We start from the raw sequence: 15,653 nt of genomic DNA on the forward strand, positions 1-15,653 counted from the left end.
TGGGGATTGAAAATTTCACTCATAATTCCAAAGAAAATGGAAGATAGGATTTTCCCCGAAACTCTACTTAACTAACAGGATTTTTAACAGCATCAGAATTTCGTGTTACAACCATTGGATGGCTAATTTCCCCGAAACTCTACATAACTAACAGGACTTTTAACAGAATCATTTCTTAAATAGCATATTTTTCTGTGCACTTCAAAAGAAATATATCATCTTGAAGTCCAAGAATTAAAACAATATAAAATTCCTGACAATTATGAACTTTAGATAGTTGAAACCTGCCTGCCAAAAGAGAATCCTCTGCGTAGCAGTACCCGTTGGAACACCCTCTGGCCACATTGGAATAACTATGTAAGCAGTGAATCTCTCATTTGCTCTGATTTTATTGGCAATTTTTAGAGCAATTTCCATTGGTATTAAATTGTTTGCACCTACAAGTGAAACCAATAAGATCAGTAGTGACAAAAGAGACGCTGCTAACCTAGTTATGTGTCATATGGCTTACATATTACCAAAAAGGATCACATAATAGAAACTAAGTATCTTGAAATCTTGGTACAATTCTAGTAAATATAACTAAAAGGATCACATAATAGAAATTAAGTATCTTGAAATCTTGGTATAATTCTAGTAAATATAACTAAAAGGATCACATAATAGAAAATATCTAAGAATCTTGTCATAATTCTAGGACTAATCTATCAACAACATCAAACAAATATACATAGTTTCTTGCTGGGTTGCATAATTGTCAAATAACTGAGCTTCACCATCATTTTGAATCAACATTTCAAGTGAAAATCCATGTCAAAAGAGGGAAGTTCCAAAGACTTTTTAAAACCATATCATGGGAACAAGGTGTAATAACCAAGATTTGCCAGAAATGGAAAGAGAATCTACTGAGAGATGAACAGCAATTTACAAAAGGAAAATAACATGATCAGATATTTGCAGCAGGAAAATCGTTCTCATTATTTAACACAAAGTTATTCCCCGAAGTTTGGTGGAAGCCTCGGATGCAAATAAGTCACTTAAAAATAAAATAAGCTTTGGGTTGGGTTATGTAGGTGTTGGGCTTTTGATTCCATGAGTTTATTTTGTAATTGGCCAATTCAATGAGCCTAAAATATGGGTAGAAAGTAGTAAAACGGGATTTACTTCAATAGTTTAGTTAGAGTCCTGTTTTGAGTCAATTACTTTCATTATTTTAGTTTCCTAATCAGTTTGTGTTACTTTTTTGGTTAAGGATTGGGTTAGTCCTTTCCTTTTTAGTGTTTAAGTCTATTTTTGAGTCTTCTATATAAGTTTGTAAGGGAGGCCAAAATTGTACACGAATTTTAATGAATGGAGAAGTTGCTAATACAATGTTGAAATCATGAGAATATGAGATAGGATAGGTGAGATGCCCATTCCATTCCCCCATCTCCTTCCATCGGTTCTTGATTCCAAACCCTAATTCAGTCCAGTCGATCTCAAGAAGTCCTTCAAGTTTGCTGGAAATTCTCTGCAAGTTGTTCACATCAATCTCTTCGGTATTCTTATCAATTTCAAGTTGCTGCCAAGTCCAAGATCCATCGCCACTGCAGGGATCAATTCGCCATCATTGATTCTTGGAAGGAATCTTGAGTTCAAAACCCTAAAGTGCCGATCAGTCTTCTTTTCTTTCTACCGATTGTGATCTTCGGATTTGAGGTTTCATTCTACAACTTCAAGATCATTCAACTCCAATTGCAGCTTCAACAGGTTATTAACTTTGTGGGATTATTTCTTTTTGGTTATCTTTCTGAAGTCTCATTATTCTTCTCTAACCAATTTGAGATCCCATTGTTCTCTTTGGGATCCCATTGCTCTCTTTCTTGTTCTTTGGAGATTTTTTATTTGATCCTGCCTGGAATTAGACCTACTCTGGTTCTAATCTTACATTAGTTTCTAAATTATTCAAAATGGCACCAGTAGGAGGGATAAGGTAATCCAGGCCATCAATGACAATCAATCGTCTAAAATGACTGAGTGCATGGAGCAGTTGTCCATGTCTTTTTGAGAAAAATTAAGTAGTATTAATCCGAAAGAGTAACCTGTACTGCTGTACAGAAGATAAACAGGATGTTATAAAATTAGAAGCAGTCCTAACAGGACCATCTATACGACAAAAACATAATCCTTCAACCCTATACAATTTGCAAGGCTACATACCCTTTGCCCATTTACATATTCATCTCAATTTTCCCAAATGGAGAAAGTATTAAACCCCCTAAATCCGGGACTAGGGTCAACCAAAAAGACACCAACCTTTTAGCTTTTCTTGCTACCATGTACACTGAGTCACTGATTTTTTCTTCAGTTTTGAAGATTCACGAATTGCTTTTCCATCCATAGGGACTGACACACTAGGAATCATCCCATGGTTTTAAAATCAGGAATTGGATCGGTGAATCGACCGATTCAAATCGGAATTGGCTGACACCGATCCCAATTTCCACTGCTCCTAATCATTGCTTCTTGAATTGGAATCGGCCGCTTCCTAGGCATTGTCTTTATAATCCATCTTGAATCGGACAGATTCATGGGTCAATTCCTGAGTCCTGAACCAATTCGTTTTTTCATCATAAAATAGCTTAAATTCTCGATTCCTGAACCGATTCAGGCCGATCCGGATCGGAATCCTCTCTGACCGATTCCGTTCCCGATTCTGAGTTTTAAAACCTTGAATCATCCTCAATTATGATTCTAACTCTCCCCTCCATGGCTCCACTAAAACCCATGATCAATAGCAGAATTGCTGTCCATGGCAGCCTTGAAACTCCCTCAAATTTGAAACTTCCCCCCTCAAAATGACTGCCCTTGAAACCTGTCTTTCAAAAAAAAAAAAGAAATGACTTGGGAAAAGAGCCTTTTCTCTCAACATGGAAAAATGGCTACTGGGCTGTAACTTGTCAGACAGCAAGAAGTAGTCAAGAGAGAACCACTTTTAAGCCGTCCCCTCAACTACAGTGTGCATATACCACGTTCGCAAATTTTCTCTTATGCCTTCCAAGGCCTGTCCCTTCAAAGTTTTACATTGAATGTTTTAGGCAGTCCTTCAAGTGCAACATACACTTTGTTGGCGATATTATTTCTCTAAGGCAGTTTCTCCTAATGAAATGCAAAGTCAGGTTATACCGTTATACAGGAATAGTGCAATCATATGGGGTTAATTTAACACTCAAGGTAAATTGCTTTGACCCAGCTAACATCAGTTGTTTGGCAAAATTATTATTCTCACATGATTTTCAGAACAAGACCACCGTAATTTAAAAGCTTCCAGTCCAAGTAGGCCACCATAATTTAAACAGACTTCTTGTCCAAGTAGCACGGTACATGAGTTTGCTGGCTCAGATTGCATAAATCGGCCACCCAGTCTTTTGTGTTTTGACCACTGTTGCCAAGTGTGTCACCAGATTAGGGATAGAGTGGCAGTGGGAGTTGCTCAAAGTGCTGGCATGACTAGACACCAGAGAACAGGAAGAGTCACTGTTAGGATGTTCTGTTTCCTATTGCATTGGGAAGGATGTCCCTCTGGAGGGAATAATCCAAAGGGGAAGCCACAGAATCGCCCCACTTACTGAGTAAAAGATGAAACAATAAGTCACCCTAAATTTTTCACAATAAGAGGCAGACATCTTCCCTGTGTTGAGCAACCTCAGTATTGGCTGATTGAATTTCCAAATTTTGAGGGGGTGGGTTGGGGCAGGATCATTGTCAGCCTAGTTAGTGTTGACTACCCATGTAATTGGGTTATCAAGTGATCAAACAAATCCATGCAACAATTATGTACCAAAGGTTTTCCAGTGCCAAAATCATCCCTCATCCCTCTTGTTCACCACTACCTTATCTGACATTACGTTGGTTGACATGTCATGTCCAAGCCAGCACCTTGGTAACTGTCATGTACTCATGTCAGAAAAAACAAGCTCCCTTGAAAAGGTGCCAAAGTTGGCTATTTGGCCCCTAACCGCACATTCCTTACATGATGCCCTGGACTTATGACTGCAAGTGCACCTTTAGCACCTTATAACCCACAGTGCAGGGACTTTCCCAAGTCCCAATTAAGTGATTATCCCAGTCAACACACTTCCTGTTTGCCTTCAACACTTTAACTCTACTTTCTCTCCATGGACAGCTCTCTGCTAATTGTTAAAAAGTATGGCCATGAATCTTCTCAATCGTTCCATAATGTCATAAACACAGGTGACATTTTTCTAGGTCTCTCTCTCTCCAATTTAGGGGATTTGTAGCCTCTCATCTTGGCACAGCATATGTCGTAGACCAACAGCAACTCACCTCCGAGGCATGTTCCACTCCCATTGCAAACTTGTTATTGCAGCCACCTTGGGTTTACTAGTGATATCATTCTAACCCACCATGGGGGGCATGTAATTATCCCGTACCGTGAGTGACCCACTTCCGACATACATATCACTTCCACCTTCTGTGCTTGTGCTCCTCACTACCTTACACATTTCTGTACCAAAGACCACAGTTAAGTGCCTTTCGAGCATCTTTCCCTCCAAACTTGAGGTTGTACACCCTTAAGTTGCCAGTCAAATTTTTCAAAAGCTTCCTTTTTTTGGGTCGATACCCTGACTCTCTAATCTCTAAATTGTCTCGCACTGGAATGACTTACTCATGACAGGCCACATGGTGATGTGGCAGTCGTGATGAAGAAACTTATTGCCAGTTAAGAATTCACCATCTGAAAAAGTTAAGACAAACCACAGACAGCTCTTCTCTTACCATGCAGGTGAACCCTGGACTAGGTCAATATCAAAATAAGTCAATGCATTTAACAACTGAAAAAGCTACCAATCACCAGTAAATGTTTAAAGGGACTCCCATCATCAAGATTCATGCATACTCAAAGATGCATGTTTTGGCGGTTCAATATGAGAACATGTCTTAATTTCTGCGTTACATAAAAAAACCAGAACATATTCTTCCCTTCATGTAAAAAAGTGATAGTTCCTCACCTATGTCTTTATGTTGAGACCAATTATAAGAAGACCCGACGAAGTATTGGTTCTCTATATAAATGAAATGTTGGGCAGATCGGATGGCCTTCACATATGCTGTATGTATGCTCATGTCAATCAACACATTTTTACCACATACTAAGTTCTGTTGAACATGACATAGGAGATAATTAGTCATCAGGGGAAATGATACTGAGAATGCAGAAAACAACAAAAGAGAAAGCATAAGTGATGAAACATTGACCTTGCGTGTAGCCTCTTTTGGATCCTTTGGAAAGCCTTTCAAAGAAGCTGAATCAATTGAACGGAAAACCTATGGTTGTTGGGGAAACCAACAAAATGAACACAAAATTTTCAAACCAAAGCAGATATCACAAAATCTAATACCTAAAACAAATAAGGGGAAATGTTCTCCGCATGGGAGTGTGTCCCCTGTGCGAACGGAAGCATCAGGCGGGCGGTCATTTCACCCCCTATGTGTCTGGGCACAGAGGGCACACACTCCCGGGCAGACTTCTTTTTTCCAACAGACAAAATCCAATTTACCTGGACATGCCAAGTCTCTGGATCATTCTCACTTGGGTAAGGAGCATCATGCATACCAATGATGTCAGGTATTCTTTCTAACCTGAGCAAAACATCATCACTTGATTTTTTTAATTTTTTAATCCCACGGGGTTTTGACGCTTTACGCCATCGCTCTTCAAAGTTGGTAAGAACATCATATGCTGCTGGACCATCAATTTTACAGTGCAGATCATGCCATGGTTCCCTTGGACAACCAGCAGTTGGCCCCTGCTTAGAGAATAACACATGTAAGTAAACAAAGAAGAGGAAACAAGAGCTTAAACTTTAAAACCTCACATCATATCCAGCACTGATGATGAATCACTTTAATCCTTGGTAACCACCATATTTTTTTTTCACATAATCTCTACCGAGATTTCAATTGTTTAACTGATAACAGTGTTCACAAAGGATATAAGCACATTCGGTATATGCATCCATATTACATGTCTCACTGATATATGTTTCTTTTAGCATATTGCATGGGTCATGCTAAGACATATCATATAAAAGTACGAACTACCTTTTTTCGCATACTCTTTCACTTAGACAATCTTGGTTATTTGAAAATTTCCAAAGATACAAGTATTGCATCATTATTGGTTGGTCAATCTTCTCTCCCCTTATACTCTCTCGCATATGTCTCTCCCATCCGCTACCAATAGGAAACCTTCCTATGCTATTTTATTCTTATATATATCTCTCTCTCTCTCTCACACACACACACTCTCTCTAATACGTCGTTGAGTATCATACCATATTGAGTAGTATCGACCGATACGAATCATATTTTTAAGGTACCGATACGATACCTAAAAAAAGTTGTATCAACCATGTATCAATATGGTCAATACATTGTTGATACCCATCAGCACAGGTATATCTCTTCTAAACTGCAAAATACTTACTGAGAGCTCCTGAAAGGCATTCTAATCTCTCTCTCTCTCTCATATATTGGTATTATCCCAAAAAAAAGTGCAATTGTCTATCATTATTTTGGAATTAAAAAAATGTTTAAAAGTAATCTTAATTTATTAATTGCTTGAACAGATATCATGTATGATTGATAATTGATATCAATATAAGTAAGTTAATTACTTAATTGATACATTTTGAGAATTCGAATATTTTTCTTTAATTAAAATAAAAATAACCGGTTCATATCAATTGAAATGCATTTTCTTTGTTCTAGATAATTCCTCTCTCTACCACCTAACAAATGCCCACATGTGCAAGTTTGTTAGATTGTTGTATGTGTGTGTGTGTGTGTGTGTATATATATCTATATATATATATATATATATATATATAGAGAGAGAGAGAGAGAGAGATTCAATGAAAGACTACTTCTATTTTTAGTAACATAGTTCCCTCTATTTGCCGCAATACTGTATTCAAATTTAAGTCAAAATGTGTTTCCCATATATTATAAGTTTGACATACAAGTCTAATTGCATTATATAACTTTTTCACTCTTTTTTCTACCTTTATTTAATCGAGTAATAATTCATTCCTTTGTTTCTTAGGTCAGGAAGTGAGATAAGGAAGCTGGATTAGACAGAATGCATAAGGAGAACAAAGCAAAATCCTCCAGTATTTGCATTTTGCATCCACTTGCAGCATCCTCCAAGAAATTTTGGAAACGTAAACCCAAATTTCTACCACCACTGCAAAGGGAGATGTTGGTGATTATTTTATCCTCATAAGAGCCCAGATTAATTTTTTCTAAAGTAGCCATATTTTAGCAATTACTTTTTTAAGATAGGTGATCAAAGTAATTTTCCCCAATTTTTTCCATTAACATTAGCCAAACTCCTGATATGTTTCACATTCCACAAATTTTCCATTATTTTTTAAAAGACCAAATAAATTTCCTCAAAGTCAAAAAAGATATAACATCCAAGGAAAACTTATGTCCTTGATTCTTTGAACTTTTCAGTTCATCGGATTTGGTTGAGTTACCAAGAATAACAGAGAGTTCCTTTTCTTGTATCAGTTGCTTGTTGTTAGTCTCTTGGGGCCCTATTTGTTCTCCTAAGGGTATGTCCTTGAGAGCAAAGTAAGGTTGCCTCTCTATTGTATGTTCATATTTATTTCTTTCCCTTGGCAATAAAGTGATTATCTATCCAAAAAAAAAAAATTAATAACAGGAGGTTTTTTTTTTTTTGCACAAGGCTGAAAAGGGACCCCTTATATAGTTATCATTTGAGTATCAACTATCAACAAATCATAAATGTGCAAACTGCTGAAAAAAAAATCAAATAATAAGAACAGTCAAAAAGAAGTCCCAAAACTCAAATGCAACAGCACAGGAGAACATCTGTGAATGATTACCGTGAAATTAGGGTTATGGTAGTCATCCTTATGAACAGTTTGCAGTGTTCTAAATAGGGAATGTCCTGGAGTATCATACCGCCCATCACATAAATCAAGTCCTCCAACAAAAGCTATGATTTTTCTCTTATGATAACCAGCGTCAGCATCCACAATCACAGTTTTCTGATGATGAGTGTAGATTGCTCCAACTTCCTGAGAATAAAAAAATAGATGAACACATACTCAATGCAAATTCCCAACATCAGAGATATGGGAAACAATCAAATGCAAGAAATAGACATAGGAAATGAAAAAGATCCAGGGTTACAGGAAGCTAAACATATAAGCACAGACCCATCCAAACAAGAATATTGCAACAAAACACTTTACAAGTCTTGATTGAATAGGGAATCTGCATTCGCACCACTGGAATACACAATAAAGAACTCTCACCAAAATCAAATAAAGGTGGAACAAATAGGGGCATTTAAACGACAACTAATAAGTAGGTGAAATATGGAAAAGTTAAAAAACATTGAGAGTGGGTGCCCTCATGGTTTCCACCCTTGCAAACATGAAAATATTTCAGATATTAGAGAGGCGATAGAAAAAGAACTCAAATTTATCCATCCTATAACAGCAAAATAATCATCTGGAGCCATGCTTTGTTGTTGATGAAATACCTAAATTATATAACAAGAGTATGGGTTTTGACATGAAGTATAGGTTGTTCCATTAGTAAGAAAATTGATGATGTGAAAAGAAAGCCAGGCAAAATGGGCTCTATGTGTATGGATTGCCTATACATGATAACTATCCTATAAGAAAAGTCGGCCTATATTCAAATATCTAAAATCTTATGAAATATAAAATTTCAGCTAAGATATTGGGTAATCTATGAGTGAGTTACGAAGGTCTAATAAGCTCACCAATATAGTAATTGTAAAACTTGGGAAACATGTATATTAAAAGGGGGGGGGGGGATCCTGAAGAAGCACAATCTACAGAAAAAGACTCAATCTTTCAGTTTTCCATTTGAACTAATTAGAAAAATCAAATTCTAAGGTACAGATTTCTGGAGAATAATTTAAAACTAACTGACCCTCAAGTATGAGCAGAGATTTAGATAATGATAATCATCTATGCCTAACCTGCTGTTTGACCCAACTATGTCGTTTTCCAGCAGATCGGGGGCAGAGTAGAACTTGCACTGAAGAGTGCTTGAAGAAACGTCTGGTCTCTTCATCATGGGTTTGCATGATTCCATCCTACAAATTAAAAATTTTGATTAGCAAACTTGCAAAAGACTTGGTTTACTAAAAGGAAAAGTAAAAGACTTAAAAAGAACCACCTTGCAAGAAACTTAAAGAAGAAAAATTAAGAGAACCTGACTAAGAAATGATATTTTGAAAGTAACCAAATGAATATATCCATTTACACATTTAAGAAGACAAGCTTACTAAAATTTCAATAATAACCCATAAGGTACCAAAACAAAGAAAATAAAAGGAGAAAAGTGCACTCATCAGCACAAGCAAATTTTACGAGCATGCCCTCTATGTCTCATCTTTTTGTGATGTCAAGTCCCAGGCCATTTCCAGTCAACACATGGAATTCAGACAATTGGAGTTAATAGAATTACGGACATTGTAATGGCGAATTTTTATTAATTAGCAATGCTGATACTCTTAGCTTCAAACCAAAATTGTATCCTTGAAGTTCTGAATTCAAATTTAACATTCAAAACTTTTAAATTTCGGATAGTCCATCTCTAAGTCATATCTTGTATTACATTAATGAAGTTCATGCCTAGAAGGTGCAGATTTATCTAGCAACTTCTACAATGAAGAGTTTGGAGTCCAGAAAGGATTGCATTATTACAAAAGATCAGTTATTATCAGACAACAACCAAGGATTCACGTTTCGGATTAGGAATCAAGAGAACAGTAAGTGACTTTACCGTTTTATAGCCCAAGATGCTCCTTGAAGTAGGATCATCCCACACAAGAAGCAGAACTCTCACACCTTCCTGCGACTTGGACTTGAGAAGATTCCCCAGGGTACAGTCTGATCTGTCTGATGCACATGCTGCATCACGGACGAGACTGACTTCGTGGAACACAGACCACCCTGTGATATAAATTAAACGACGAGCCTGTCTTATTGCATTAAAGATGGCATGCCAACACTTGCCATGTTCAAACAGCATCCCATGATCTAGCTTCAGGTTTGTTGGAAGACAACCATCAGGAACATGGGCATCTTGATAAAGTGTAACTTTCCCGCCCTTCCTAAGAGGAAAATAGGTACCAAGAACACCATGATAGTCAGTTCCCGATCCAACTCCATTATGGTAAATGCTCAATCTGTCTATTGGAGTATACTGAATTGAAAGACTTAATTCCGCTCCGGGTTTGCAAGGCTTCCCATTATCATTGAGGATTGGGAAGGTTCCCTCCACTTTTGCTCCCGAGTATATCTGCTCCACTGGGATGCCTACAACCCCTATTATCTCCGAACCAACAACATCATTGTCTTTGACGAGAAAGTGCACTTCAGCAGCATAATGTGCAACCGGAACATCAAAATGTTGCAGCCAAACTGGGTTACCATTATTACTGATCACAAAAGTACGAGCAACTACAGCTTTGGAAACTGAAACTGTGACATATGGATCAATGGTTACCTTGCGAGGTATGTGCTCTTCAAATTTATTGGTAATGTTTACCGATACTTTCTCTAGCACGTCTCGTACGTCTCGTACGGTCTTATGGAACCCGCCCATGGGAAGGTTTTTCGCATCACGGACCCAGATATCTAAATTCCCATGCAACAGCAACACCTTCAAAGACCCTTTACTTGATCGAAATGGAAGTATCTGTAGACTCTGACTGTGATGTGAGCCCTCAGATGATGGGGAAGAGGCATAAAGGGATTGAGGTTGACGTAATGGCCCTGAATAAGAATACTGGATGCTTGAGAACGAATCTACCCGGTTGTCGTACCTTGCGCTCGGGCTCTGCAACTTCGAATGCGAATTCGAGACTGACGGAGGCGATGTGGTTGGAGGGGCAGAGGGCTGGTGATCAGACAACTGGACTATAGCTAAGAGATCATCAATTGGGGGATAAACAGAAGTGTGGGACTGGGACGAGCTGCCAACACTTTCGTGAGGAAGAGAGGGCCCAACACCAGCAGACGCTGAACTATTCTGTTGTGGGTAATCGGAGAAGCTATTGACACGGGAATAGCTCATGTGATGACTTTCAGGCGGTGGGTAGGGATTAGATTGCTGGGGTTGATAATGTGAGGAGTCGTACTGGAAACTGGCATGGTATTGAAGCTGAGGAGGAGAATCATAGGCAAGAGGGGGAGGGGGAGGAGGGGGAGGAGGAGGAGGGTAATGGGGATTGGGAGATGGGTATGGATAAGGAAACGATGCAGAGTGAGGGAGAGGGGGGTAATGGTAGTCCAAGGGTCCAGACTGACTATGATACGGCGGCGGAAGTTGTGGGTATGAAAAGGAATGAGATGAAGTATAGGGATAAGGATAGGGATGAGGAGGAGAAGGCGATGCAGAAGGTGGGTATGAATCTGAAGTTGGAGGTGGATAAGGGTATCGATAGGGATCAGGGTACGAATATGGATTGTAATTCGCCATTAAAACAAACAAATTGCTATCAACACCAATAAGCACTACATAAAAACAGAGAGTAGGAATCAAGAGATGGTATAGTTTTGCTTGTACTCTTTCTCATTTGACAGAGAAATTTAATGGACTAATCGAAGTTGAATTGAATTGAATTGATTCTGCACAAGATAAGAGAAAGAGAGTAGACCATAGGCTACAGGCAAGCTTCAACTCTTCAAGACTTGACCTTGATGAAGGAAAAATGAGGAAAGAGAGGAGTTTGGGACTTGAGGAAGGTACTTTAGGTCTCGTCGTCCGTCACGAAACCTGAAACCCAAAAGAAAAATGGCAAACGCCGGCGTTTCTTCTCTATTCGGCTATCACCTGTATTCTTTAATTTTATAATTCACAATTTGTTCATTTCTCTCTCTCTCACTCTTGCCCAATAAACAATCCCTCACAGAGTCAGAGTTATAGTCCAAAACCAATTAAAATCTGTCTGCAGTCTGGATGAAGTAACCGTCGTCGAGTCCTCCACTCCAAACTAACGAGTGTCCGTCCGTGTCTCGCACCATAACAAAGTTTTGCAGCTTTGAGCTCGGAGCTCTCGCGTTGTAAAAATCCAAACTGAGCACTCCCGTTGACCTGGGCTCAGTTTATTTCATCTGGGGAAGGTGATGGGAGTGAAGAGAACTGCACCAAATCCATCCCCTGCTTCTTCACGCCTTCACGGATTAGATAATATAAAATGGGGGCGCTGTTCCCATGTGTCTAGGCCTGCGCTGTGGCACGGAGAACATTTTCCCTATAAAATGTTCTGTGTCTGGGAGCTCACGAGAGCGCAGAACGAGGCAGCCATTTCGATCATTTAGGGTTGGGCGGTGTGTCTAGGTGTATCCTACGCCCTCAATATAGAGAACATTTTCTTTCATATAATATTTTCTTAAGAGAATATTGTCTGGGCCTCTAAAGTCTACACATACACGGATAGAAGTAGGAACGCATGGGCAAGCATCAACTAATCCTGCCCAGTAATGTTGTCCAGTTCCTCGCAGAAATGACGACTTAACTTCACTTAGGCTCTAATAAATTACTGTTTTCTAGCACCAAAAAAAAAACTGCACTTAGGTAGTATGTTCAGATAAGGGGTTAGGTCGTCATTTTCAATCTCGTATGAAAAGAACTGGACAACTGTACCGGATAGGGACCCGAAGAAGATAATGATCCGCTTCTAGGCTCAAGAACCATACTCGCCACGCGACGTTCTTTGTCCCAATAATATCTTCTTTGTTTCATTTGCGTGAATAGTTGACGAGTGCACATCAACGGTTGTTGATGTAGTTTAGCTTGAGATTCTCCCGTGCTGGTTGAATGATTCGAAAATCCATATGATTCCAACAATCTAGTACAAACCCAGGTAGTCAATATTCAATCCCCATTTCTAATAGAGTTAGAGGAATCCCACTACCATGTACCAGACGAGTTCGGCTCTGGTTTTTTTTTTTTGTTTTTTTAAGGAAAACTATAGAATATATTAAAAAGACTAGAAGAAAATAATAGAGGGAGAAAGCCAGAAAATCAACCAGCCTCCACTATACAGTAAAATAAGGCCCCTTAGTTACAGTTGAGACGAGCATATCTATACCCTCCAAGATCCTTAACTATACAGAGGGTAAAGAGTCAAAAGAGTGCTCTTCTGATCCAACAGAAGACCGCAGTCTAGACCATGGTTTTAGTGCACAGTATCAGAATGGGTATCGGCAACATGCAAAACCAATATGATATTGATACGATATCGACATGGATCGGTTGTATCAGACAAAATTATTCCTTAATTTTTTTTAAAAAATAAGTTTTTTGACCATTTTACCCCTTGTCCGTACCATGCTATTGATACGATATCAGCACGGTATCAGTATCGATGACTAGCAAAATCAGTACATATAGCCCGATACAGGCAATACGATACCGATACTTAGAACCATGGCCTAGACAAATGATCTGCCACCTGGTTTGATTCCCTGTAAATATGCTTGAGACTTGAGAGTAGTACCTTGACATAGGTACTAGCATACCCTGACCAGCTCAGAGAACCTTTTCCCATTACTTTGTATGTCAACTTAATGATCAAATGAATACGATCGTATGGTACGAGGCTAGATCAAGTTCTTATACGAGAATCCCGTGAATCCCGTACAAAAATGGTTCTCATACAAGAATCTGAACCAACCCCATCTGGTACGAGTGCAGCTTGGATGTACGTACGAGAACCATCTTGTACGCCCCTGAGCCGATGAGATTGAATCCACAAAAAAACACACACGATTTTACAATTGTCAACCCAAAATCTGAAAAATTGGTCTAAATAAAATTTCCACCTTTTATTTTTTTATTTTTAAACATATGATGAAAATATACTTTTGGCGAAGAGAACACTGCTTGGTCACATGGCACCTACGCCAATGTGGGGGCCAATGGGAATGCGCACCCAGGCATCCAACATGGGAGGTGGGATGATCATTTTGCCATCCTTTATGTCTGGGCGTGCGCACACGACCAAACAACATTCTTTTTCCGTAAACTTTTATAATAACAAGAAACAAATGAAGACTAGGTAAACTCAAACTCATGAACAAGGTAGATGAATCATGGATGGTTGCCATTGAATTTTATAATATTCAAAGACCCACTCCCATATCCGAATTCCAATATTTTCAATGACTTAGATTTTTGGGTAAATTATATGACACCCCCTAAAAATTGTACGATATTCAACTCACCCCCCTTTATTTGAAAATACTCACCCGTCTTCCTTGTATTTGATTTAGAGCACAATAATATTACAACTTAGTCCCTACAGTAGTACAGTTAGTTTTAGGCGAGTTAGTTTTAGGCGATTAAGTTATGAAGTCAACAAGTTAAATATTTTTAAATCCCTAAACTACCCTTGTCTAAGTCAACAAGTTAAATATTTTACCCTTGGATGAAAAAAACCCCAAGTTACACTTCAGTTTCTTATTTTTCATAATTCCAATTTTACCCTTCTTCACCACTCCATTCTCTGCTCTCTTTCCCGTTCCCTTCCTTCCCTATACTTCCTGCTGGATCGCAATCATTTTTCTTCCTCTGGTTGTCCTGCTATGTCTCTTCTTCCTCTGTTTTCTCCACTTCTACTTCCATGAATCTATGCATCCATTACAACAATCTAAGTTGTAATATTGCTTTGAAGTGTTTGGTTAAAATTGTCTTTTCAGTTTTTGAATTGTTTTAAGTTAACACCGTAACTCTAGAAGGGGATGGGTGAGTATTTTCAAATAAGAGGGAGTGAGTTGAGTATCGTTCGATTTTCAAGGGGTGTCATGTAATTTAGTCAAGATTTTTAATAAAGGATTTTCTTATTGACATCTCTTAAAGTGTCAAATAATTTGTAATCTTATTTTTTTGCCTTCTTAGTATGATGTATTTTTTCTTGCAACAAGGGTAAAATCTTATCATTTCGTATGTATTTGAAAAGAGTGCATGACAATGTTAATTCTTGAAAATGATATAATTGTAAGATATTTTCAATTAATTTTAAAAAACCTCTTTTACCCTGACTTAAAGAACTTTTGTAAATATATAATTTTTTTTCCCAACGCCAAGCAAAGGAAAACAAAATACATAAAACAGATAAATAACATGATAAATGCAAGGTATGGATATACGGTATCCAAACCAAGGATTGAAAATTGACCCGATCTCACATGCCATTAAAAGAAGATTACATGTTCTAAACACCTATAGATCTAATTTTTTTATTAACTTAAAGTCACACTATTCTCATGGAAATCGCCATCTTACCTGGATTGTAATAAGACAAAACAATGTTGATATCATTGTATGGTACAAAAAAACATTTTCATTTCGCAGGAGGGCAAATTCGTCATGATCACACGCTATTTTTTTTGTTTTTGTTTTGGCTCAGTATAACCAAATGTGATTACAAAAAACAACACACATTTAAAATAAGGATATAATGACTGAAAGGGGCTTTTTGGTATTCAAAATCAAAGGATTTTGATTTGCAATATGGATTTTAAATAGGAAATGCTCGTTTTCAAGGTAGCCAAACTTAAATTGTAAAC

The 15,653-nt window shown here is 38.1% G+C and overlaps 1 protein-coding gene across 2 annotated transcripts in view; it reads right to left on the reverse strand.

Moving 5' to 3' along the window:
* The window catches only part of LOC122664706 (phospholipase D beta 1-like), a 36,604-nt gene that overhangs the window by 4,700 nt on the left and 16,251 nt on the right, over positions 1 to 15,653 (reverse strand). Inside the window, exons 2-9 of one of the 2 annotated variants that reach the window (XM_043860653.1) lie at positions 13,611 to 13,613; positions 9,859 to 10,886; positions 9,050 to 9,166; positions 7,917 to 8,111; positions 5,562 to 5,810; positions 5,260 to 5,328; positions 5,013 to 5,160; positions 289 to 437 (exon numbers count right to left, since the gene is read on the reverse strand). In XM_043860653.1, the coding sequence (XP_043716588.1) occupies positions 289 to 437; positions 5,013 to 5,160; positions 5,260 to 5,328; positions 5,562 to 5,810; positions 7,917 to 8,111; positions 9,050 to 9,166; positions 9,859 to 10,886; positions 13,611 to 13,613 (1,958 nt within the window). Of the gene's footprint in view, positions 1 to 288; positions 438 to 5,012; positions 5,161 to 5,259; positions 5,329 to 5,561; positions 5,811 to 7,916; positions 8,112 to 9,049; positions 9,167 to 9,858; positions 11,580 to 13,610; positions 13,614 to 15,653 lie in introns of those variants that run through there. The other variant, XM_043860652.1, reaches the window with a different exon arrangement.

This window comes from Telopea speciosissima, chromosome 6 (genome assembly GCF_018873765.1).
Source record: "Telopea speciosissima isolate NSW1024214 ecotype Mountain lineage chromosome 6, Tspe_v1, whole genome shotgun sequence".
In the NCBI taxonomy this organism is placed as follows: domain Eukaryota; kingdom Viridiplantae; phylum Streptophyta; class Magnoliopsida; order Proteales; family Proteaceae; genus Telopea; species Telopea speciosissima.